This window comes from Rhopalosiphum padi, chromosome 3 (assembly GCF_020882245.1).
Source record: "Rhopalosiphum padi isolate XX-2018 chromosome 3, ASM2088224v1, whole genome shotgun sequence".
Lineage (NCBI taxonomy): Eukaryota > Metazoa > Arthropoda > Insecta > Hemiptera > Aphididae > Rhopalosiphum > Rhopalosiphum padi.
The window spans coordinates 47,245,221-47,269,896 of NC_083599.1; the positions used below are offsets into that span (position 1 = coordinate 47,245,221).

At 25.5% G+C, this 24,676-nt stretch overlaps 1 protein-coding gene across 11 annotated transcripts in view; it reads right to left on the bottom strand.

Annotated features, from left to right (window-relative positions):
- The window catches only part of LOC132924086 (voltage-dependent calcium channel type D subunit alpha-1), a 41,887-nt gene that overhangs the window by 4,401 nt on the left and 12,810 nt on the right, over positions 1–24,676 (bottom strand). For 5 of the 11 annotated variants that reach the window (XR_009661292.1, XM_060988174.1, XM_060988179.1 and 2 more), the window contains exons 6-37: positions 23,758–23,910; positions 22,585–22,790; positions 19,953–20,056; positions 19,654–19,820; positions 19,183–19,282; positions 18,930–19,075; positions 18,747–18,820; positions 18,087–18,238; positions 17,808–18,018; positions 16,493–16,613; positions 15,729–15,814; positions 15,545–15,660; positions 15,403–15,485; positions 15,225–15,336; positions 13,278–13,407; positions 13,029–13,204; positions 12,877–12,979; positions 10,713–10,820; positions 6,361–6,413; positions 6,038–6,184; positions 5,767–5,968; positions 5,398–5,667; positions 4,342–4,425; positions 4,056–4,271; positions 3,832–3,937; positions 3,384–3,760; positions 3,027–3,231; positions 2,824–2,957; positions 2,665–2,766; positions 2,484–2,588; positions 967–1,005; positions 748–848 (exon numbers count right to left, since the gene is read on the bottom strand). Coding sequence is in view for 9 of the 11 variants with exons in the window: in XM_060988174.1 (XP_060844157.1) it covers positions 748–848; positions 967–1,005; positions 2,484–2,588; positions 2,665–2,766; positions 2,824–2,957; positions 3,027–3,231; positions 3,384–3,760; positions 3,832–3,937; positions 4,056–4,271; positions 4,342–4,425; positions 5,398–5,667; positions 5,767–5,968; positions 6,038–6,184; positions 6,361–6,413; positions 10,713–10,820; positions 12,877–12,979; positions 13,029–13,204; positions 13,278–13,407; positions 15,225–15,336; positions 15,403–15,485; positions 15,545–15,660; positions 15,729–15,814; positions 16,493–16,613; positions 17,808–18,018; positions 18,087–18,238; positions 18,747–18,820; positions 18,930–19,075; positions 19,183–19,282; positions 19,654–19,820; positions 19,953–20,056; positions 22,585–22,790; positions 23,758–23,910 (4,489 nt within the window). In the remaining 2 variants the exon portion in view is untranslated. Of the gene's footprint in view, positions 1–747; positions 849–966; positions 1,006–2,483; positions 2,589–2,664; positions 2,767–2,823; positions 2,958–3,026; positions 3,232–3,383; positions 3,761–3,831; positions 3,938–4,055; positions 4,272–4,341; positions 4,426–5,397; positions 5,668–5,766; positions 5,969–6,037; positions 6,185–6,360; positions 6,414–8,012; positions 8,121–10,712; positions 10,821–12,876; positions 12,980–13,028; positions 13,205–13,277; positions 13,408–15,224; positions 15,337–15,402; positions 15,486–15,544; positions 15,661–15,728; positions 15,815–16,492; positions 16,614–17,807; positions 18,019–18,086; positions 18,239–18,746; positions 18,821–18,929; positions 19,076–19,182; positions 19,283–19,653; positions 19,821–19,952; positions 20,057–22,584; positions 22,791–23,757; positions 23,911–24,676 lie in introns of all 11 variants that reach the window. The other 6 variants (XR_009661293.1, XM_060988182.1, XM_060988175.1 and 3 more) reach the window with 5 other exon arrangements.

Sequence of the window (24,676 nt, forward strand, 5' to 3'; positions counted from 1 at the left end):
TCTTCATGTTCTAACCACATAGCCACGTTTTCAATAAAAAATAAAATATATATATATATATATAAACCACTTTTAAATAAGTCACTTATAATTCTACAAGTTGTATGACCCACAGAGTTTTGGTTCTGCAAAATGTACATTTAGTATGCATTGAGTGTGATATAATATGCAGAGATAACAAAAGTATAAGTGAAATTTAGAAATGCTCAAATATTCTTTTGAAAAAAGAAAATGCAACTAAATAGTATACAAATAAAAGGTATTTTGATTGACATCTAAGCAATTATTGATAATAATTTGTTTATTAAATTGTATTTATGGATAGAATATTATAAGTAAATAATAATGCTTTAATATTTATAGTTAATGTAAATAAAAACTATATATGCCAAGTATTCAATTCAAATATTTAGGTACGGTATCTAGATCCATAATAATATTCTGCCACAATGATAATGTATTCAGATTATAAAATGCAGGAAGAAGTATTGCGTTCATGTGTATTTAAATAATTTTAATTTTAATTAATAAATTATAGTTGGTATACAAAAATATATATAGAAACAATAAGTGTAAACAGAAGTATTTAAATTTTAGGAAGGTGATCTAACCTACTGACACTTACAAAAATCCATTACAACTCTGCAGGAAATTAGTAGTATTATAACATTTAATAACCTATCTACTGGGTTCTAATTTTTTATCATAAAATCGTATTTTTTATTATGAATTTTAATAAAATTTTACCTATGTAGTGAAACAGATCCATTTTGAATTTTGGTATCTCGCTGCTGTTTTGCATAGTTGCCTGGTAAATAATCTACTTCGATTGAACTCGACGGAGACAGCTAGAGTAGAAGAACCCACGGGCGATTAATATAATTTTTTTTTGGTCAATTTAATTATAATGTTAATAAATTTGTTAATATTAAATTAATATTATTAGATATATATCAAGGAAAATACCTTTGTCACATTTCTTCCCGATACTTGTAAGTAATTTTTCTGAAAAATGTATAATTTCTATGATATTATAATATAATTAGGTATAGGTTTATAACATTATAACTATTATATTATTATAATATATTTAAGAATAAACAACTATAACTATATTGAACACGGTAAGTTAGTACATTTTTTAGCTACGTATCAAACGATTAGTTTTTAGTCCAATAACAATAACCACTAGTACCTATATTTGAAGATTTTTATAACATTATTGTTTAATGATTCACGTATGCACAAATTATATGAGAATATTCTAATCCATTAATAATTTTTATTAACTTTTGACTTGTATTAGATGGGATATGCTTCCACATTTAAAATGACTCAGTGGATACGTATAATTATTTATTATTTTTTTTTGTAATATTTTTTTTTGCTGAGATGTATAAATTCTAATAGACACATAGTATGATGTACATTATTTAAGTTTACGATAAAAAAATAAGTTAATGAGAAATCATAATCTATTAATTAGTAATTATTTTACGTAGTTAAATTTTGTTGAAGTACCGCTAGATAAATCGCTAAATATTTGTAAAATAAGTCAACATAATTATTTCATATGTGTGTATGGATAACTATACTACCTAATTTAATTGGCTATGAGTTATGACGAATTATTTTATTATTTTAATCGTGATATAATCGAAAACATTATTTAATACATTTAATTATTGCTTTATAGTTTATATTAATTGTAAAATATTAATTATAGGCGATGATAATATAAGCTCATAATGACATTTATGATTATGTTACAAATATTTATACACAATTGGGTATAATTATAAATTGTAAATATGTATTACATATAGCCATATAAGTATGTATTAACTATTGAAAGTTATTGCGTGTTAAGTAAAATGAAACTTTCAATTTAAAACATTAGTTATAATACTTCTAGTTACCATTATTATAAAAAAAGTTCTAAGAATAAATACATTTTTCCAAAATTAAAAATTTTCAGTGATTTTAAATTAGTAATTATAATAATATGCACTGTGCTTTTTAAATTTTAGTACGATGGTAGGTACACTCTACAAACAATTTCTACGTTGTATAATATTATCATTTATGTTAAATAAGAAATATCTGAATAATAATTTGTATTATTCACACAATTAGTCACGTTAGTAAATACATTAAAGTTAGTTGCGTTTGTGTATAGGATCTAAAATCTATTTCAAATGCAAATATCAAGCATTTTATAACTATACAATATAATATTATAATGTAATATTAAGCTTATTCAACTGGCATATATATTAATATATTGTAATATTTATGATATATTATTAGTTTATTAGCAACAGTAGCAACTACTTCTGGACCTAACTTTCAACGTAAAGCCTAAAAATTAAAACTACGCGCACATGTTTAGTAACTGTAAGTATGACAACATAAAAAACTGTTAATTTTATATCGAGTTTGATCAAAAATTGAAATCACAGTCTATCAAGTGTGTAGCTTACATGCTTCTTTTTCGGATGAGTATTGCTTACTCTAAATGACCGTCTTAAACTGCCCGTCCTACGTCTCATCGATGACCAAACGCTTCCAAATAGCGAATGATTTCTCTTCAAATTTATAAACGGTTTAAGAACTGTATTTTCAAATTTATTAACTACAAATATGTATGATTAAAATAAATACCCTATGTGATGGTTCAGGATTATCGTCGATTAATTCATCGAGGTTTCCAGATATAGCCCTTTTGATTTCAGGACCAGCATCATGCAAAGTTCGTAAACCAGCCTATAAAAATATTTTTGCTCAGTGAAAAAAATAACCGTGAACTTTCCATGATATTACCTGAAGAGTGACAGTATTACGCGCTTCTTTATCGCCTTCTTTGAGTTCTTGTTCTTTTCGTTTTTTAAATCGTCGGAAATAATCTTGAATCAAGAATGTTGCGTAGAATTTACCCACGGTAACTTCGTCATCAACTATTATAACACATTTTGATTGATATATTATTAATAAAAATTAGAACAACAGGTTAACAAAAGCTATACCTCCCGGAGGTGGTACAACTTGGTCTAAGAGTTTTGGACTGGTTCGTTTCCAAATTTTTTTGATGACTGCCCTTAATTCTGCATTGGCATCATCAATGTTGCCTTCAGATTTGATGTGTAATGATGTTCTAACGACAGCGAACAATGTCGCATTAAACAACACTGTGCCATCACTATTTAAAGGCATGTTCATTGAAACCAGTCTCTAAATATTGATTAAAAATATTTGTGTCATATTCAATACATTTTTAAAATAATCTGATAATGTACAGTAAGGTCATAACTCAGTTACGGCCTTGATGCTTGACAATAATTAGTTTAGATATTAACATAAATTAAAAATTAAAGATTATGTACCTTACACGCGACTCGATGTGGACATAGTTTACCAAATCCCAAAGGTGGTGAAATCTTTCTCAACAGCGTTACAACGTCCAGATGCTTTATTCTACCTTTGGCATCGGGGTCGTATTCACTCCACAACCTAATAAATTCGTCTAAATGATGGGGCCCGAGTATAGACCAATCTCTGGTTAAATAATCAAAGTTATCCATTATAACTGCGACAAACAAATTGATGATCAGAAATGAACACAACACATAAAATGAAATAAAGTATGGAAAAGCAAAATCAGAGCCACAGCAATTATCATCAGTTTTATCAGCCCCCTCATCGCAAAAAACTTCGTTTGGTCGGTAAGCACATGACATCATAATATCTTGCCAAGCTTCACCTATATACGAAATAATTAATTTTTTCACAATTTAAAGTATAACGTAATATTAAATAATTTAATCAATTTACCGGTAGCAGAACGAAAAAGAATTAGAACTGCTTGAGGAAACGTTTGGAAATGATTGTTTCTATGGATTGCAGAATCTTCAGTGTCTTTTGCTATCCTCCCGAAAATCTATATTAACATTTATTCCACGATATTAAAATGTAATTTTGTGTGTTATTATATGCCAATGAAAAAAATGTATCAACAAAATAATACATAATATAATTATAATCATTGAAACTATTACCTGCATCCCAATGACAGCGTAAATAAAGAACAGCATCACAATAAGTAGTGCGACGTATGGTAGGGCTTGAAATGATTTTATGAAAGTCCACAACAATGTTCTTATACCGTCGCCACGACTTAATAGCTTAACTAAACGCATAACGCGAAATAGTCGAAAAAAGTTAATCGACAGTTTTCTTTCTTTTTTCTTCGGAGCGTTAGCGATATTAGGAGGCTAATAAAATAAAAAATTATCAAACAATATACTTACTGAGAAATTACAAGTACAATATACAAATACATACGGACAAATTTTCAACAACGATATCTATGAAACTCCCCAGTACGATTATGAAATCAAATACATTCCATGCATCCCCGAAATAATTCTAAAAAACGTTTAAAAAAAAATTAACCATTAATAACCCATAAACAAACCCGTAATTAATAATAGGAAAAGTTCGATTATTTCCTTTAAAAAATTAGATGTTCACTTTAAGTTTATAAAAGAATAATACATATTATTTGTTATTACACAAAACAGTATATTGTTTAATGTGGGTGCTTAATAAAATAAAAACCACTCGAGAATACATTTTATTTAATATTGAACTATAGTATATAGTATTATAGATATGATAATTCAATATTGTTATACATTTATTCATTATACATAAGATATTATTATTAGTACCTAATATATTTTTTTTTTTAATAGAGTAAAGTGGGTAAAAAATATTTTTCTATTTTACTTAGCTAAATAAATAGTTAGATAGGTACATATAGCGAAATGCTTTTTTTTTTAAATTAGTATATATTATGTATATTAATGTGTTATGATTTTTTTTGTGCCGAGGTGTCTAGTCGACTGAATGAAAAAAGTACATAATACTTATTATTATTAAAGAATATAATTTTAAATATTTATAAAAAAAAAGTATTTTAATTTAACGGGTTTGATGCATTAATATTATGATGGATGTAATTTAAAACATTGCAATGCACTTTTAGTATTATTAAGTAATGAATTACTATTACATTAATAATAAATATAAAATAAATAAATAAGGAATTGAATTAATTTTAAGAACAAATGATCTAATAAAATATTTCAAATATTTATGAGCATTCACAAGCGTAAACGAAATGAAACTTTTTCTTATGTATGTCATCTATATTATAGAACATAGATAGAACTGTAGAGGTACACACATTATATATATATATTATACTTAATTACAAATTGGCAAATGATTTAAAAAAATATTTATCCTAGTTACAGTCTTAAGTTTTTAGAATAATTGTTAATTGTATTCAAATATTTCTTCGGAGTGAACAAACAATTAATAAATTATGCATACCTTAAAACGGAAAGCCGCTAGTTTGAATACGAATTCCAATGCGAATACAGCGGTGAAAAATAAATTTAACATATCCAAGATGCTATCATAATATTGTGGTTGTTTGTAGAATTTCATTGCAAGTGTAATGGTGTTTACCATAATTAACACAAATATGGTATATTCAAATGGCTGTGACGTCACGAACCACCACACTTTGTATTGGCATCGGTGCTTGGGAATGTAACGACGGACAGGTTTGGCTTTCAGTGCAAATGCTATACAGTTTCTCTAAAAATATATTATAAGTATATAAGCGAATTATGACAAACATAGATAATAATATATAAACGTGTTCACAAAAAACATCAAAAATGTCGTATAATTTACTTGGTTTTTATCAAGCTCGCAGTTCTTGTATTCCTGTTCTCCTTCGTTTTGAAACGTAACTATAACGAAACCGACAAATATATTCACCATGAAAAACGCTATTATAATTATATATATGATGTAATATGCGGCAACGATTGGTCTGTAGTTGTGTATCGGACCCTTTTCTTCCTCGTTGGAGTCTATTGACCTTTGCAACAGTCTAAAACACGTACACATTTTTCGTTAACAAAACCCGACGTTTTCAGTGATAAAAAGAATGCATTCTTACGAAGGCCATCCTTCAAAGGTGGATACAGTGAAGAGAGTGAGCATTGCTTTGGCTACGTCGTCGAAATGGAACGAGTTACGTTCCCATTTTCTATCTTCCTTTTTAGGAGTATCGACATCACCATGGTCGAACTTTAGGTACAAGCCTCTGTCAAATGAAAACTTTTGACTTAGTAATGAAACATTTAGGTACTAATAAATAATAGAATCTTAAGCGTTAAATAATAGATAACTTGCAATATAAATTTAAAGTATTAAAATTCAACAATCACGCGAAATAATATATTCAATTTTTGAAATAATTAAATTATATTTTATACTAACTGGCATTCAAATTCTGTAGTTTTGGAAAGATCATTGCATGAAAAAAATTTCCCCTATAATCATACGTAAAAATCTCAATCGTTTTTGCAATACATAAAGTAATTATGAAAATATTTAATGTTTAGATTGAAGATGAAGGAATCAAGTATTAATACTGTAATAATCAAACTAAATAGTAAGGATTATGTACAAAGTTTAATATTACAAGGATGTGAATAAATTAAATAATTATCAACGTGCGTTTGATAAATAAAAACATGCAGGTTGCAACTAATCCTATTAATTATTAATAGGTAAATTATGTTATTATAACCCATAGATCATACTTATTATAGTTATGTTCAAATGATTAATATGCGTAAAAGATGTCATAGAAAATATGAACTATTATTATTATATTTGTTGTATCATATTTTAAAAATGAATCAGTAGGTACTATTGAACAAAATTGGAACGTGAAAAAATCGATATTTTAAAATAGATATCAAAGCGCATTCTGAAATTGGCAATTCGAAAACTTAAAAATCAATTTTTACAGCTGAAGAAACAACCATCCTAAAACCTCTTCATTTTGGTATTTTTGATTAGTTTAGGAATTATTTCCAATTGAACAGACGTAAAACAGAATCCATAATATTGTAGTCGAATCCTTGTTACAACGGTATTTATTCTGCAGTTATCATAAATTAAAACACAAATTATAATTATTGTTATCATAGTATTTGGGTAAGAGGGTTATAATTAAATATACATTATGACAACAATGCTGAAGGTAAAAAATTGGTAAAATATTTTATACAAGCCAATAAACTGAGTTACTAGTAGTTTCATGCTCCCTGACTGGTTCTACACGATATTAAAATATTACAATATTGGTACACTTAGAAAATATATCATAACCACACAGTGGTGTTGGAGTTTGCTGAAATACTTAATGGTAGTATTTGCAAAATATTATTTGAGGTATAAAAAATAGCGTGTAAAAAATGTTATCAAATGATATAAAAAATGTGCACAAATTATGATCATGCAGTATACTTAAAGAATTACATTCTCCATAGTATTCACAAATGTATTTAACTATTTTAATTAATTTAAAAAGTAATTACAAAATAATATTTTATCTGTTATGCAAAAGTGCCATAATATAACTTTAATGATGTGAAATATCTATAGTTTATAATAATTTATTAAATAAAAGACAACTGGTTTTAATTTATAACTTAGCTTAACTTTGTGAATGAAAAGAGTGAAAATAATGTTTCCATATCAAAAATTTGCATGGGCAATTCAACGAACCATAAGAGTCTTATTGATAATAATCGCTATAATACTAGTAAATTTATTTACTAGAAATTGTCACGTTTTGTTAAACAGAAATAAATTAAACACTTTTGCCTACCAGAAATCGTATAAATATTAGCTATTAAAAATGCATACATTAACTAAACTACATACGATCGCACCGATAGAACTACAATATAAAATAAACATTAAACTTACTAAAACCTATAGTAGGTTATAGCGAGTATATAAAACGTTAAGTATAATAAAATTGTATACAAAATAAAATTGTTTTCATTACATAATAATTAAAATTTTTAACAATTTCTACAGAATATATTATTTGTACAAGAAAGCTATGGAATTACCTTAAAAAGCTGAACTCCTATGACAGCAAACATGAACTGTAGTAAATATGTAACCAGCATGATATTTCCGATGGTCTTAATTGCAACTATCACGCATTTCACTACATACTATAAAAAAAGGAAAACTATCAAATAAATATAATTAACTAGTGGTCTACACGATTTAAGTTAATAATTATACAATACCTAGATAAAATGTTCTAACAATTTTGCCATTAATTACTAGAATTATAAAATTAACAATACAAATCAATGAGTACATTTTTTTAAACTTTATTAAGAGGATGTTCAATTCCTAAAAATACATTAATAAGTAAATTCCTAGAATACAAAAATATAATGTTTAATAATAATTATGATATTAATGATAATATGTATTTATATAAAATAAGGTAGCCAAGTGGGTACTACTGATTTGTACCTAAATTAGGTGTCAAATTTGAACTCAATGATATATCATTGTATACGAAAAACGATTCTGAGAGGAGACGGTCTTTCAGCTTATATCATAAAGTATATTTCATGATAAATTGATAAGTTTCTTGATATCACTAAAGTAAGTTATTTTACTATTAGTAGTACTGTAGGTTTATTTAATGTAATCGAAAACATTGCATTTATTAAATTATGACTATTTAATTATTATAATAATATATATTTATACCATATTACATCAATTTTTTCTAGGATAATAAAAGAAGATTTAAAGTATAAATAGATTAATATCTCGAAATGCTCATAAATAATTAATTTGGCTTTCGGGTAGAATTTTATTTTTATATATATATAGTTTGAAAAATTAATAGAGAATATTAAATTAAATTTGAATAAATAACAATGTTTACGAATTTCTAACTACAAAATAATTTACTAATTTTTGCGATTTTGACGAATTTTTTCAGAAGTATAATTTTAATTTTGATCACAATAATAAAAAAAAAAATCATTTAATTGTAAGATCAATACAATCATCGCCCCGCTCAGAATTTAATAGTAAAACACTATAATAGTATTTTATCAAAATACACCTATTTTTACAATAATAAATATAATTATTATTTTTTATTAAATTAATAATGTGCTTAGTTTTTAAACCCAAATCCCAGATTCTGTTTAATATAGCACAAACCATCCTCTTAATACAAAACTATGGTTATTTTTATATACAAATTAAAAGTAAATTAAAATAATATAAATACTTATTTATAGTGTATAATTATATAATAATAAATATTAATATAAAAGTTCTTTCATAAAGAAAATATTAAACATAAATAATTAAAATTTAAGTATAAAAATATTTATATATATATATATATATAATTCAGTCAAATTATATAAGTTTTATACTATCAAGTCTAAGGGTTATGAATAACTTATAAATACATTTTAAAATTAAAAGTATACAAGTACCTATTTAAAAATCTGAATTGACATTTTTTATTAAATAATAATAGATTTCAATATAATTTATTGTAAACATGAAACATGTGCTCATTACATTTACATGTCATTATAGCTAGTTGACAATAGCAACAATACACATTTTACTATTTAATTACTTTGATAAAATTAACTAAACTCAATTTAAACATTATATGTGTTTAATATAATAATTATACTTAACATTTTCAATCGATTCAATGACTCTGTGTTAAGAAGATTCGATACAGACCGATTCTAAAGAATTCAAAATAGACAATATTCTAAGTGTGCGTGTGACAAATTCATATACGTTTTCAGAAAATTAATCATACTTCTAAGATAGGTACAATTGGCATAAAATAAAGAGATAATAAACCAAGCCGGGACCGAATCCCCTTAATCTTACTTTTTTTAATCAGATAATATTTTATTATTATCTGTTAAGTTCTTAACAAGACAACAAAATATACTAGACCACTGTCATTATAAAATCAAAGATTTTCTTATTTAAAACTCGATTTTAGAGTTTCTTACTAATATAAGAATAAAGCAACTTTACATACACAAACGTATAATGTGTAGCCATATAATGATATTTATAAAATAAATATAAAACTACAATATTATATTTATCCAAATAATAAAAATATAGGTACATTATCCAACTTGAATTACTACAATGTTTACTATTTATATAAAATGTCATGACTTACGTCAAAATTAACACATTAATGATTTCGGTACTTATATATAATATAATAAAATAATTTTTATTAAGAAATAACTTATATTAAAAGTGGTAAATAATTTACATTTATATTTAATTCACTTATTCTATTTCAATGTACAATATACATTTTAGAAATCTATGAATATTAATTAATTTGGTTTTACTTGAGATTTTAATATCGTGTAGATAATTACTATGAATAGAGCAACGGTTTTTCTTTGTATTTTTTATATTTATGATAAAATAAAACACAACAAATCTACATAAAAAAACAAAATTACCATCGGAACCATCTATGTAAATCGTCAAATATATATTATATTTTAAACAGATTATTAATTGTTAGGATGTTGCAAATGCCACGACGCCAGTTAATTATTTAACTCATAGGTAGTAGTTATTTTGGTTAAATTTTTGTTTCGGAAAATGTCATTAGATAAAAACACTGAATATAGGATACCAGGGATTGCGGGTCGATACAATAACATTACAAGGAACGAAAATTTGGGTACGCAATACTCATTTATGCCTCTAATCAGTCGTACCTTAAATAATTGAACTCCGATTACAGCGAACATGAACTGAAGAAGGCATGTTACCAGCACTATGTTCCCGATCGTTTTGACCGCAACAATGACACATTGCACTACATGCTAAACATTTCGTATTACTTCATTTGTTATACCTTATAACTCATAAAGTATGGCTTATATATATAAATATGTATTTGTAAAATTAATTCAGTATTATAACAGGCAGTCAGTATCTGATGGATAGCATCATCATAAAAATTGTAATAAAACTATTTCTATGAAATGTCAAAATATTATTAATTATAATGTAATCGAACGGATATTTTAGTTTTATGAAAACGCTGGGAAGTAGATCTGTTGTATAGACGTATAGTACCACATAATTTAATAGATCACTGTTTAGAACTGTTTAATATTTTCAAGCTTAGAATTTTGACTAAGAAAAAAAGTAGATAAAAATATATGGAGAAAAATTAAAAATATTAAAAAGTTTATAAAATGCAAAATACAAAAATATATTTAAAAATAAAAAACACGTACAACTATAGCACCCGTTCAGAATCTAAAAATATAAAAATTATTTTTATATGTCTATGTAAAAAAAAATTATATTTTACGAAAAATGGTTCGATAGATTATAAGCTATAATATTATGAGTTCTATTCAATATCATATTTATTTGTTATTTACGTAAATATTATTATTCTTTTAATTTTTTTTTATAGTAAAACATATAAAAATCGAATGTAAATATTATACCTACAATATTACGCGAAATCAAGTTTTTTTTGGATTTTTTTATATAGTGTCTTTTTGTGTTTGTAGTATTTGTACACAGTAACTTTTATTAAAATTCTTCTATTATTTAAATATGATAACAAAATATTATTATTATAGAGCCACAGTGATTCTAATTCACTGTAATTTTTTGGTTCACTTATCTCAAAAAAAAAAAGCAATAATTTTGGTGCTTCATAGACATCTGGAACTGCTAATTAATATAGAATTAATTGATGTAGTAGTTTTAAAAGATTAATTTTAAGTTTTCATTAAGTATTTATGTAGTTACACAAGTATTAAGTGTTGACAGAAGGCGGGTAAGTTAGAAGTAGTTTATTATATAATTCATACACTAATGTGTAGTAGGCGGATGGGTGTAAACGAGGACAAATATTGTGGACATATGCATAATATTATAAAATAGAATATTGAGACAAATATTTATAATTTAGAAAATATTTCAATTTCATAGTTCAAACACTGCAATATAAATACAAATAATATCGTTTTGAATTAAATCAACATGAAAATATTTAATAAAAATGATTTTTTTTATTTTAAATGTTCACCCATTTAGTAAACAAAATAGCATATTTACGGATCAAATTTATTCATAGGTTAAGTGCTTCGCAAATTATATGATATTATGTACTGTAAATACTGGAATGAGCGAATAACATATATTAAAATTAATATTAACACTACCTATTGATATATTATTGTTATTATTATTATTTAAGCATTATAGAATAAACTGATGAAGACAATTCAAAATTAATTAAACTGCAATAAAAATTGTATTATGATTAAACTATATTATACTATTTTAGATGTATTAAATAACACAGGTTTTATACAAACTTGGACTAACTCATAAACATTAATGATTACAAATTCTACTATTTTCTAGTTACTTATAAGCTATAACAATATTAGATAGGTACTCATTCTAAATTAAAATACTACACAAAATACAGATTATTTAAAACTACTTAGTATTTAGGTATATCAATACAAAATGTATGACTATAATGTTGATTCTGTGTATTTATGTGAACCATAAAACCAATGATACATCACTACATTATAGAATACGTGTAATGTGTAATACCTTTATACATCAATGGAATTCAAAATATTTCTTCGAATTCATAAATATTAAAATATTAAATATTGACTATTAAAATAATAATAGAAAATTGATAACATATCAATATATTAATAAATGTTTCTTTCTTTTTTAGATATATTAGATATCTAAGAAAAATTAATGTAAATTTACAAAATATACTCATTTAAGAGAATATCAAAAAAGTACTGAAACAAACTCTAACAATATATTATATTAAAAAAAAAAAAAATTCCTTAAACATTTCTTTGTAATATTTGTACTTACTTTCAGTCCTTTTGCTCTATTTATAGCACGTAAAGGCCTGAGTACTCGTAAGACTCTTAAGACTTTTACTAATGACATTGGTCCCGCGCTAAAATTTTGAGTACTATTATTTTAAAATAGTATATACTGTTCCAATTTTTAAAATAACATACCTTGCCATTTTAGAAATAACCGTCAACAATGAAACAGCCACAACTAAAAGATCTAAGAGATTGAAAAATGATCGACAGAATGCTCCATCATGCAATACAAATCCGTATGAAATTATTTTCAAAATTATTTCAATCGTGAAAACTGCCGTGAAGAAATGATCAAATTTCTTTAATACCTTTGAAAAAAAATAAAATAAATTTTTTATACGAGTTATTATACGATTTTTCAGTAAATATAGTTTTACTCACGTTATTTCTTTCTGAATCTGCTTTTAACGGATCTTCTGCAGCTAATAACGCTGAAGAAACCATAATACATACTAATATAAAATTACTGAAGTATGTATGGTTATGTAACCAATGACAAAACGTTCGAACCCTAAACAAATTATTTAAATATCTTATTAGTATTAAATTTAATCAATTTGTAAAAAAGAAAACTTCCTCAGAGTATGTATAGCTTAGATTGTTATAGATATACCATTGGAAGATTAATTATAATGTATATGCCATGATGGGTTATTAAAAATTATAATATATAATTAGTTGATAAAACTATATGCTCTGTCTAGAGCTGATCCTAAGACGAGTTGCAGAGTAAGTTTTTGTAAATTTATATTTTAAGTAGACTATTCGTAGCTTTTTATACATTGAATTCATTGGTTTTTGAAAAAAATAGTTCGTAGTTGTAAGATTCATTGATTTTAATTTTCGCTAATAATGTAAAAAATTGAAAAATTAATTTTTTATGTATTAATTTTAATGATTTGTATTTGTTTGCACTCGCCACTCAACATTTTAATCTTTTATAACTATTTTTTACATTTGCCTAATTGATATTGTGTTTACTATAATTTATAATATAATAAGTATAGTATAATAAGTATAATATTTTAAACATGTTACCCGCGATCTATAGATCTTTATTGACAATTTAATATTTAGGACTTTTGTGTGGTTGCGAGTAATTTAAAGTAAAACGAGTTATCGTATTAAAAATTGATTTTTTAAATACCTAAATTTATGTTTATGTATGTAGTATGTATGAATGTATATTATTTTTAATTAAAATAACCGATTACAGGTAAAAAAAGGGTGGGCAAGTGGGTATCGTTCTGCTGCATAGTACTATTTGAATGCAAGGACAGGTATCATTGTATACGAAGAACGCTTCTGAACGGAGATGATTTGTCAGTCTAGGATATTTAGTAGGATATATTATATTATTAGTTATTACGTATATTTAAACTGTAATATATCGTTATTTTACATGATTTCGTAAAAAATTAAATTTCATAAGCTCACAAAATGTTTTCTATATTGACGCTGGAGTTCTTTTTTACAGTTATTTGAAGGAAAACTTATGGAAAACGTTATATTGGGTTTTTTATTCTTAGGTATAAATCACAAAAATGTTATGAATTTTCAACTTCAAAATTCCTTGCTAATTTTTGCGATTTTGACATATTTCGTAAACATTTGAACTTTAAATGCTTATATACAAATAAATTATGACTAACGATTTTTGATTTTTTTTTCTACGATAAGTACAAGAGTACAACTTAATAAACCCTGTATTAAATTTTAAAGATTTTTTGGAAAGCCAAATTTTTTTTATCGGCATTTCAATTGTTTGCAAATAGCTTAAGAAAAGTCAAAATATTTTGAAAATTTAATCGTAAATATATAACGCTAATATAAACATTTGATAAAAATTTCAAGTATTTACAATTATTCGTTTTTTAGTTACATCTAAATAAAAAAACCAATTTTGTTGAAAATTGGTTATGCGTAAAACTTCCCGTTTTTCCGTTACTTTTTAAGGGTTTTCCTGACGCTTTGAAAAATTACAGGACTTTTTATTTTTGACCTTCCAAAATACCAAATGGATTCATTTTCCTTTTCAAAAGAGGGCTGAAGTCAAAATTCAAAGCATTATTTCTACTCCAAAACGTGATGATAGACACAAAAAAATAAAAATTAAAAAAACATACATCATTGTAAAATCAATACATTCCTCACTTCGTTCAAAGTCTAATGTAATTTTATGTGTCTTTGGTCTATAATAATATATACCAAAAATAACTGCAAATATATCACCGTGGAATTTGTTTGCTACACTACTAACACTTTTTTTTATATATACATATACCTAGTTGAATAAAAATAATTGTAAACTAAATAAAAGTTATTTACCGACTGGTCGGTGAAAATATGAAAAATGAAGAAGCTGGAGGAATAGGCATCCCTTTATTTGCATTGTTGAATTCTGTCATTGGACGGACGCCATCTTCATTTTCTTCATTTTCTAGAATAAATCAGTAATATTATAATTACTTCTTAACTATAAAATGACGCAGTCTTATAATATAACCTGGATTTCCATTTGGTTCGAAGTCGAATCCTTCTAAATCGATTTTGATGTTACTGTCGCTTTCGTAATCTTTTCTTGACGAACTGTATTAAAAATATAAAACCTTGTTAGATTAAAAAAAATTAATAATAAGGTTACATACCATTCGTCTGAAAGTTCTTCCTCGACAGAAATACCTTCAGAATTGTCTCCTTGATATTCGTTATCTCTCTCTTTCGATTGACTATTACTTCGAGATTTTTGTTGTTTGTCGGGTTGCTTAATGACGAAAACAAATTGAATGAATGTTATGTATAAAATGAAAAAAATATTTTGAAAAATCTTACTTCTTCTTCTTTATCTATTGCGGTCAAAGACTCTGCATCAGCTAAATTATCAACAGCGATAGCCAAGAAAACATTTAACAGTATATCTGGTATATTAATATATAGTTAAGGTAATTTAATTCATTAAAAAAAAGATTTGATTTTCCATAAACAAATGACATGCTTAGTCACGTAAACTTTATATTTTATATTTTTACTGATTATAAAGAGGTATATATTTAGGTATCCATAATTATACAGGTTATTAAATTAATTAAATTAATCATACTGAAAAATACATTTGAAAAACCTATCAAAAGTTTGTATAAAATAAAACTGATTTTTTAGCTGTTGCTTGATCACTTTCGAAAGTGATATAAGTAGTAAAGTGGTACGTCGAACTTATTCTTATAAAAGAGTAAACATTATTAGATTTCTATTCCGAAGGTGTGTTTGAAAGAGTAAAGTTTCTCGTGTGTCTACACGGGTATTGGAAAAATGCGTTTATCGATAAACAGTGACGTCTATTTAATTATGAATAAATAGTTACTGGTTAGTAATTGTACATTACACAGATTACAGAGAACTACTTACATGATACAGTGTGTTATAAAACCAATAAGATAATATTAGATATCGTAGAACTAAAGCCTTTTGACTTATTACAAGGTTTATTGTAAATCATAATTCAATAATTTAATTATATTTTGATTTACACTTGTATAAAAAATGTATACCTATTGTGTAAATAGTATTAAATATCTAATTATTTTGTTAAAGGATACAGTTACCACAGATAAACAATATAATGAAGTAAATGCAAGCTAAAATACCAGGTGATGATACACCACTGTAAGCTTTTATACCATTGTACATCACAACATTCCAATCTTCACCAGTTAGTATCTGAAAAATACGTAAGTGAATTAAAAATATCGAATTAATAATAATAATAAATAAATTATGACTTATGTTAAGTAGGTATATGAGTTTACGTCATTTAAATATAATTAAATCTGAATTAAATATTTAATTTGATTAATGTTAATAAATCTTAAGTAGTTAAGTATTTAATAAACTGTAGATTATAGATACCTAAATATCTAGTCCTTAATAATTATTAAAAATACAAAATTAGAATTTATTGTAGGTAGATAAATTTATAATATTTTAATCAAAATTTGGGTTCACTTTGAAATTAATAGTACAGTTTTGTGACTGTACTTCGTAAAATTATAAATTACTTAAAATAGAACTATATAGGTATGTAGTGACGAATATAGGATTTTTTTGGGGAGAGGGAAGAGCTATCATATTCATTTTGTAAACTCAATATTTAGGGTTTGATGTTAAGCCTACAAATAAAGTATTACTCCAATTTTTCTAACATAAAAAATTTAAAAGTATTATTTAATTTGTAATTTATATTATAATTTACAAAAAAAGTTTATTGAAATATTACAAAATAAAAAAATATAACATAAAATGTATTAAATCAATTTATATATTATAGTAAGGAAAATTGTAAACGTCTAAGTTGTTGTTTGTAAAGGAGATTTAGAACATATTTTGATATTACATTGATTTCTTTGTGATTATTAAGCAATGTTCATACATTTATAAAAGAATTATCCTCGTTGTACTCCTCAAGTATGTTATTATTAGTTTTAAAGTAGAAAATGATCGTTCACTCGTATAATATAATGTTACTGGAAATACTGCAAAGGAATAACTTCCAAGGGGGTGGGCCCCTCGCCTTCCTGAATCAACTACTAGTATTAAGATATTATTTTATACACTGGATAATGAAATAAATCATTTAAATTTGTTGTGTGTTTAAACATTAAATTTATATTGCAACTTGCAAGATCATAAAACTAACATTAAATATTAAATTCAAATGTAAAAATGTATATATAACAAAATAATCATATCAGAATAGATTTATATATACCTAATGAGTAGAAATTGTGGACTCGCGTCATTTAGTTAATATTTAATCAGTATATATAATTATGAACAGTACTCAATAACTACTATCGTCAGTGTATTATGGTCCGTTATGCATAAGGTGCAAACATAATTAATATATTTACTTACTTGAAATACGGTCAGTAAACTTTGCCAAAACGTATCAAAATTACTACGTGGCTTATAATCTGTGGCGTCAAAGTTAAACTTTCCACCAAATACTTGCATCCCTAACAACGCAAATATTACGATGAAAAGGAACAGTAAAAGCAGCAAAGAGGCAATGGATTGTATCGAATTGAGCAACGAGGCCACTAAATTTGACAGCGACCTCCAGTACCTATCGAATAAAATAATATTTTATTATTTAGTACCTATTAATATTATTATGATATAGTCAATTATTACTTTGTAACTTTAAAAACCCTGAGTAGTCGTACACAACGTAACACTGATACTCCAAGTGGTAACATTAATTCCGTTCGCGTTAAAATCGTTTCAGTTATACTTCCGATGACAACAAAACAGTCAAAACGATTAAAAAGCGAAACAAAATATCCCTAAAAATAATAAAATAATCTTATAAGGGTTTTACGTTGCTACAATTGCGATAATTATTGCAATAATTTGTTATTGTTCACGAAGTGTTTTCTTTTTTTGCTTTACCCTTTGGCCTTTACTATCAACTATTATGGTCACACTTCTAAAGCCCCCTACCTTTTAATTTTGCATACCAGCCACTTTCATGTCATTCTCTATTCTATATATCCATATCTTCTTCGATATTCATCATGACTGGCCTCATAACTCCTTTATAAACTTTAATTTTTAATCTCAACGGGATCCTATTACCGTAAAAAATAACTGATGCTTCTCTTCACTTCATCCATCCACACATATTCCTATTTATTTACGCCATACTCAAAACCACCATTCTTCTGCACCACCAATCTTAAGTAATTGAAGTTTGAACCTATTCATTTCACACGCTATATCATCAATATTATTATTATTTACGTTTTGTATTGAATACATAACATATTGTGTAAATGTGTGCAATATTCTTACCTGTATTCCGAGACTATACATTTTTAATAACATCTCTAATGTGAAAAGAGTAATGAAGAAAACATTTGTAATTTCTACAAGTAAAAAAAAAACATTTTGTTATTTATTAAAATCCATTATAACAGTGACCAATTATAGAAAATTATTTTATTTGTATAATATCATTCATGTTAAATGAAATACCTTGAAAATCATCCAACCACGTTGGTTGCTTATAATGCTCTGTTGCTAAAACGCCAGTGTTTAAGAACACTAAAATAATAATTAACCAATAAAATGCTTGAGATTTTACAGCTTTACGACAAGCTCGTCTAGCTCTACGGTTAATTCTGAAAAAAAAATAATAATAAAATATAAATCAATTTTGGATTAATGATACAAATGTAGTTTTTAAATTTTATTAATTAACATCAATCTATAAAACTAAATACGAAACTTGTCAAAGTCTTTTCGTTTCTTTTTCCACCACGATTTACTTGAGTCGACTTCATCCCGTTCCACGTTGGTTGATTTGTTTTCATTTGCATTATTATCTACTTGAAATGCATAATAATAGTATAAAAGTTACGAATTCACCATATCAATTTTTTAAATGCAAAACATCAGAAAAATCACATAATTTTAGGATACCAATTCAATCATTATGCAAGTGCCTATTGCATAATTTATGTTTATTTAATAGAAAATTATAGTCAGATAAACTTTGTAATCTTAATAGAAATAAGATTCATGAAACTAGTTAAACATTAGCATTATTGTGTCAGTAGATAAAAAATTAAGTCCAATGTTTTTAAAATGACTATTTATTATTTTGAAATAAATTAAAATATATAAAAGTCTTAGAATTCAACTAGATATATAAAAAATATAACGGGATTTATATATAAGTTTAAAAATAATAATTTACCCTGTTGATTAGAAGTTTCGTCTTTATCATCAGCGTCTGGTTCAATATCTTCTGCTTGTGTTATCCAATCCAAATAACCCCTTAAGTCCTCCTCAAGCTGTTGCTTTTCACGAAGTTTTTGAAAATCTCCTCTAGCTTTAGCCTTTTCTCTCTCTTTAGAAAATTCTCTGAAATTTGTTAACATTAATTTACATACTGTTATAATATATATTTACTATTTTAGTATTTTATTAGATTTTATCTTATGTATATGTATTTAATGTAATTGTTATCTGTTCATTTAAAAGTATTAAACATACCCGCTTAACACACCAAGAATAAGATTCATAACGAAAAAAGCGCCTAAAATGACCATGGAAACAAAATATATCCACTGCCATGAACTTCCTAATGCATCTTCAATCTAAATATATAAAAATTAAATTTTTTATCAAAATATAATTATAAATAAAATATAGTTGAGTATATCTAACAAATATTTTTAATTTCATTCATTAATTCTATGCTAACAAGTGCTGAAGTTTTAAATAATTTATATTTTTTTAATACAGTTTTAAAGTAATTTTATAATAAATACTGTCTAAATTATTAATTATAGAGAAACTTCATAATGCATATAATAAAACATTTTTAAAATGACTAAAATGTAGAAATTAACTTTTTATTTATTAAAACTTAATTTTTATTTCAAATACAATAAAATATTCTAGAAAAAAGTAAGAATAAACAAACACACCAATTGGTTTGTAATTAGAACATTACTTAAAAAATTTTTTTTAAATGTAAAACGCGTGAATCAAATACGAGGTGTGTTCAATAAATACCCAGACTAAAATTATTGTAGAAAAACTTTTAATGTTATCGGAAATGTTATTGCACCAAAATAAACTAGAGATAATGACCATTATTTCAGTATATAATAATTATCATTATCTCAAATCAGTCATCGACAATACGCGTTCGAAGTTGGTCGTTTTGTATAAAATCGCGATTTCACAATGGATAATATTTCGGAGCAACGCGCGTGTATTAAATTTTGTTTCAAAATTGGTAAAAATGCTACGGAATGTTTTGAATTAATAAAATTGGCTTTTGGAGATATTGCACTAAGCCGTTGTGTAACTTTTGACTGGTTCAAACGTTTTAAAGAAGGTCGTATATCCATTGAAGATGACCATCGTCCTGGGCGTCCATCAACATCAAAAACAAATGATATCATTTCTCTAGTTCGAGACAAAATTAGATCCGACCGAAGATTAACTGTCAGAGAAGTAGCTAATGAAGTTGGCATATCAATTGGTACTTGTCATTCGATTTTATCAGATGAATTGGGTATGAAAAGAGTGTCCGCAAAATTAGTGCCAAAATTGTTAACCGAGGAGCAAATGGAACATCGCATTGAAGTGTGTTTGGATCTAAAAAATCGGGTTTCTAATGACCCAAGTTTTATCAAATCAATAATTACGGGCGATGAAACATGGGTGTATGGATATGATCCCGAAACCAAGGTCCAATCATCGCAATGGAAGACCGCAAATTCACCTCGTCCAAAAAAATGTCGTCAGGTCCGGTCAAACATCAAAGCAATGCTCATAGTTTTTTTTGATTTTTTTGGTTTAGTTCATTATGAGTTTGCACCTACAGGTCAGACAATAAATTAAGTGTTCTATAAACAAGTATTAGAAAGATTAAGAGAGAAAGTGCGCCGTAAAAGACCAGAAGCGTGGAAATCAAAGTCGTGGTTTTTGCACCACGACAATGCACCGGCGCATTCTGCACTTTCCGTACGTGAATTTTTGACATCTAAAAATATACCAGTGGTACCTCATCCACCATATTCACCCGACTTAGCTCCCTGTGATTTTTTTTTGTTTCCGAGACTGAAAAGTACCCTCAAAGGCCACAGATTTGAAGACGTTAACGAAACTATTCATAACGCGACACAAGAGCTAAAGGCTATACCTATAGATGAAATTCAAAGGTGTTTCAAAAAGTGGCAAGACCGTTGGGAGCATTGTATTGATGCTAAAGGACACTATTTTGAAGGTGATCCATTTAAATAATTTGTAAGTTTGAAATATAATTTTTAATAATTTTAGTCTGGGTATTTATTGAACACACCTCGTAATATATATTATTTATATAAATTCTTAAAATCAGAATCTACAGCCAAATCTGAAAATAGAAGTAATTTGTAAAAATTTCAAAGAACGAAAACATTTAGTTCATATAAGTAGGAATGTTATATCTCTTGCTCAGTTTCAATCTATAAAATCAATATTTTCTAATATCAAAAAAAATTATTCAACAATTTACCAATGAAGATAAAATCATATTTATGACTTTATGAGTGCATTCCATAATGCTCATTCTATGTGATTTTTTTTTATATCTGAATTATGATTTTTGGTCAATAAATAAGTTAACTACTTTATTTTATATAAAATTAAGTTATCGAAAAAACACTAAATGCTATATAAATTAATTAATTATAAAAACGTGAAATAATTGGACTTTTTAGTTTTTTCGACTATTCTATTTTTATTGTGTATGTTTAATTAATAATATATTATGTGGAATTACACGAATAACCAGTTCCTATAAAAATTCAAAGGAGCCTTAAATATTTCACAACACATGAACAGTTCATATTAAACATTATATTTACTCCAAGCGAGAAATCTGGATTTTTGTTATAATAATAATTTATAACATAGGTATTAGGTATATATTATATATATCAAAATACAAGAAATACTAACTTGTTACATGTTTAATAATGAAGTTTTTATAAAAATTAAAAAATCTATAGTTAACTGTATAATATGATTTATGCGGTGATGATTAACCAAACGTTAATTAAAGTATATTTAGTTAATTTATATTATAAATATTTGTTTGCAAAATAATTAAATATTAAATAAAAATTACACTGTATAACACGTCTGTCCATCCTTCAAGAGTAATACACTGGAAAACGGTTAACATAGACAAGCCAAAATTGTCGAAATTGGTTATTCCAGAATTTGGTCCATCCCAAGGTCCACGACAGGTGAAATTCCCTTCGAGAGTAGCGCAATTAAAACCACTAATATCTCCATAATTACCTTCATCACATGGATGAGGACTGTCCATCACTGTAATACAGAGTAAAATTGTACTTAGAATTTTTTATAAATAATTTAAAAATATATATCTTAGGTGGCCTACATAATGAAAATATTTTTATTTAGTAAATGTTGGAAAAAATAATTGTTGATATAATTTAGATAAAAAAATAATATTATGTTTATAAGATTGGATTGAATAATTGATCCTCCAAATCTTCCTACTGTGCCACTAATTGATAGATTAATATAATACAATTAATATAATATATTCTATTAAGTATGTATCTATATAGTACATTAGTACCTACATATTTATTTTTTTTTTAGTCATATAATTTCCATTAAATGGATTAGGAATTGATATTTAACAACTATATGATACACAATACACATAATATTCATAGTACATATAATATTATCCAATTCTGATATTTAATCATCATCTATTATATTACATTTTTATATGATATACGAATAAATAAAAATATTAATTAGTTAATTAATCCGTAGAGGTGTAGACCTATTTTGGATTTATTTTGATTTTTTTTATTATTTTATGAAAGTATATACGTATTAATACAGAGTTATATGATATTAAGGCAATATGGAAAGTAATTGAGAGTACTCGTATCTTAATATCGAGTTTCGTGTTTATCAAACATGAAATATCATTTTTTTTTTATTTAATATGACTTTATAGGATCGTTAGTGGCCGCTTTCATTAAACTAAAAGTTTATTTATAACCACCAATAATATTTTAGGGGACTTTGAAGTGTTTGCCCTTCAAGTCCCTTCCTAATTTTGTTACCAGAGAATTTAATCAACAAAAAATATAAAATATAGTTAAATAGTTTAGTAATTATTTCTTTATAAATTAAAATTAAACACATAACACATAATATACTTACTACACTAGATTAAAATTACTCAATTAAATAATAAAAAAGCTATATGTAAAGATAATACAATTTAAAAAAAATTATAAAACAATACTTGTGTCATTATCCCAGCAAGTGGTATGCAAAGTCCCAGAGAATAGCTCTAATCCAATAATTGCATATATGATGATAACAAATATAACTAAAAGCGCAATGTGTAATAATGGTACCATGGCCCGTAAAATTGAATTTAATACGACTTGCAAACCTGTAAGTAAACAAAATAAAACGTATCATTAATATTGTATTCATTAGACAGCATGCATATTATTAAAATATATTCTATCATATTAAATGTATTAATAAATTTCAACATAATATACTTAATACAAATAATTTTATTTAATATCCAGTTTATAAATTTGTGGATTTTTCGTGTCACGATTTGTGAAAAGAAAAATTATACCATAAAGACTAGGTATAGTTATTATACATTATATTGTGTTATAGTATGGGGTGGTATGTCTATAATTTAAAATTATAGTATTGCATTTAAATAATATAAAAGAAAACAAATCATGTTATTAATATTATAATATCATGTATGATAATTGAATAGGTATGTGAAATATTGATCGTAAGTTTATAATATAATAATAGGTACGAGGTAAAATTTTATTTTTATACATTAGAGTGAATTTTTTACTTAGGTTTGACATAAAAATTACGAAAATAGTAAAATTTTAATCTAATGTTATGTATAATAATTACTTTGATTTATTTGACATGAAGTCCAAAGAAAAACGTTCAATCGTCTTGTCAAAAACGGTTCTCTAATCCATCAAATATAGTCAATATTGATGCTTAACACTTAGCTATTTCTTATTTATACATTACTATAATATATGTACTATACACGTAAAATATGCATAATATTGTATACTAATATTAATTTCTAAGACTTTTTTATGGTAGGTTTATATGAATACACATATGGGGCATTTTACACTGGGCTCACATGAAAGAGTAGTTCG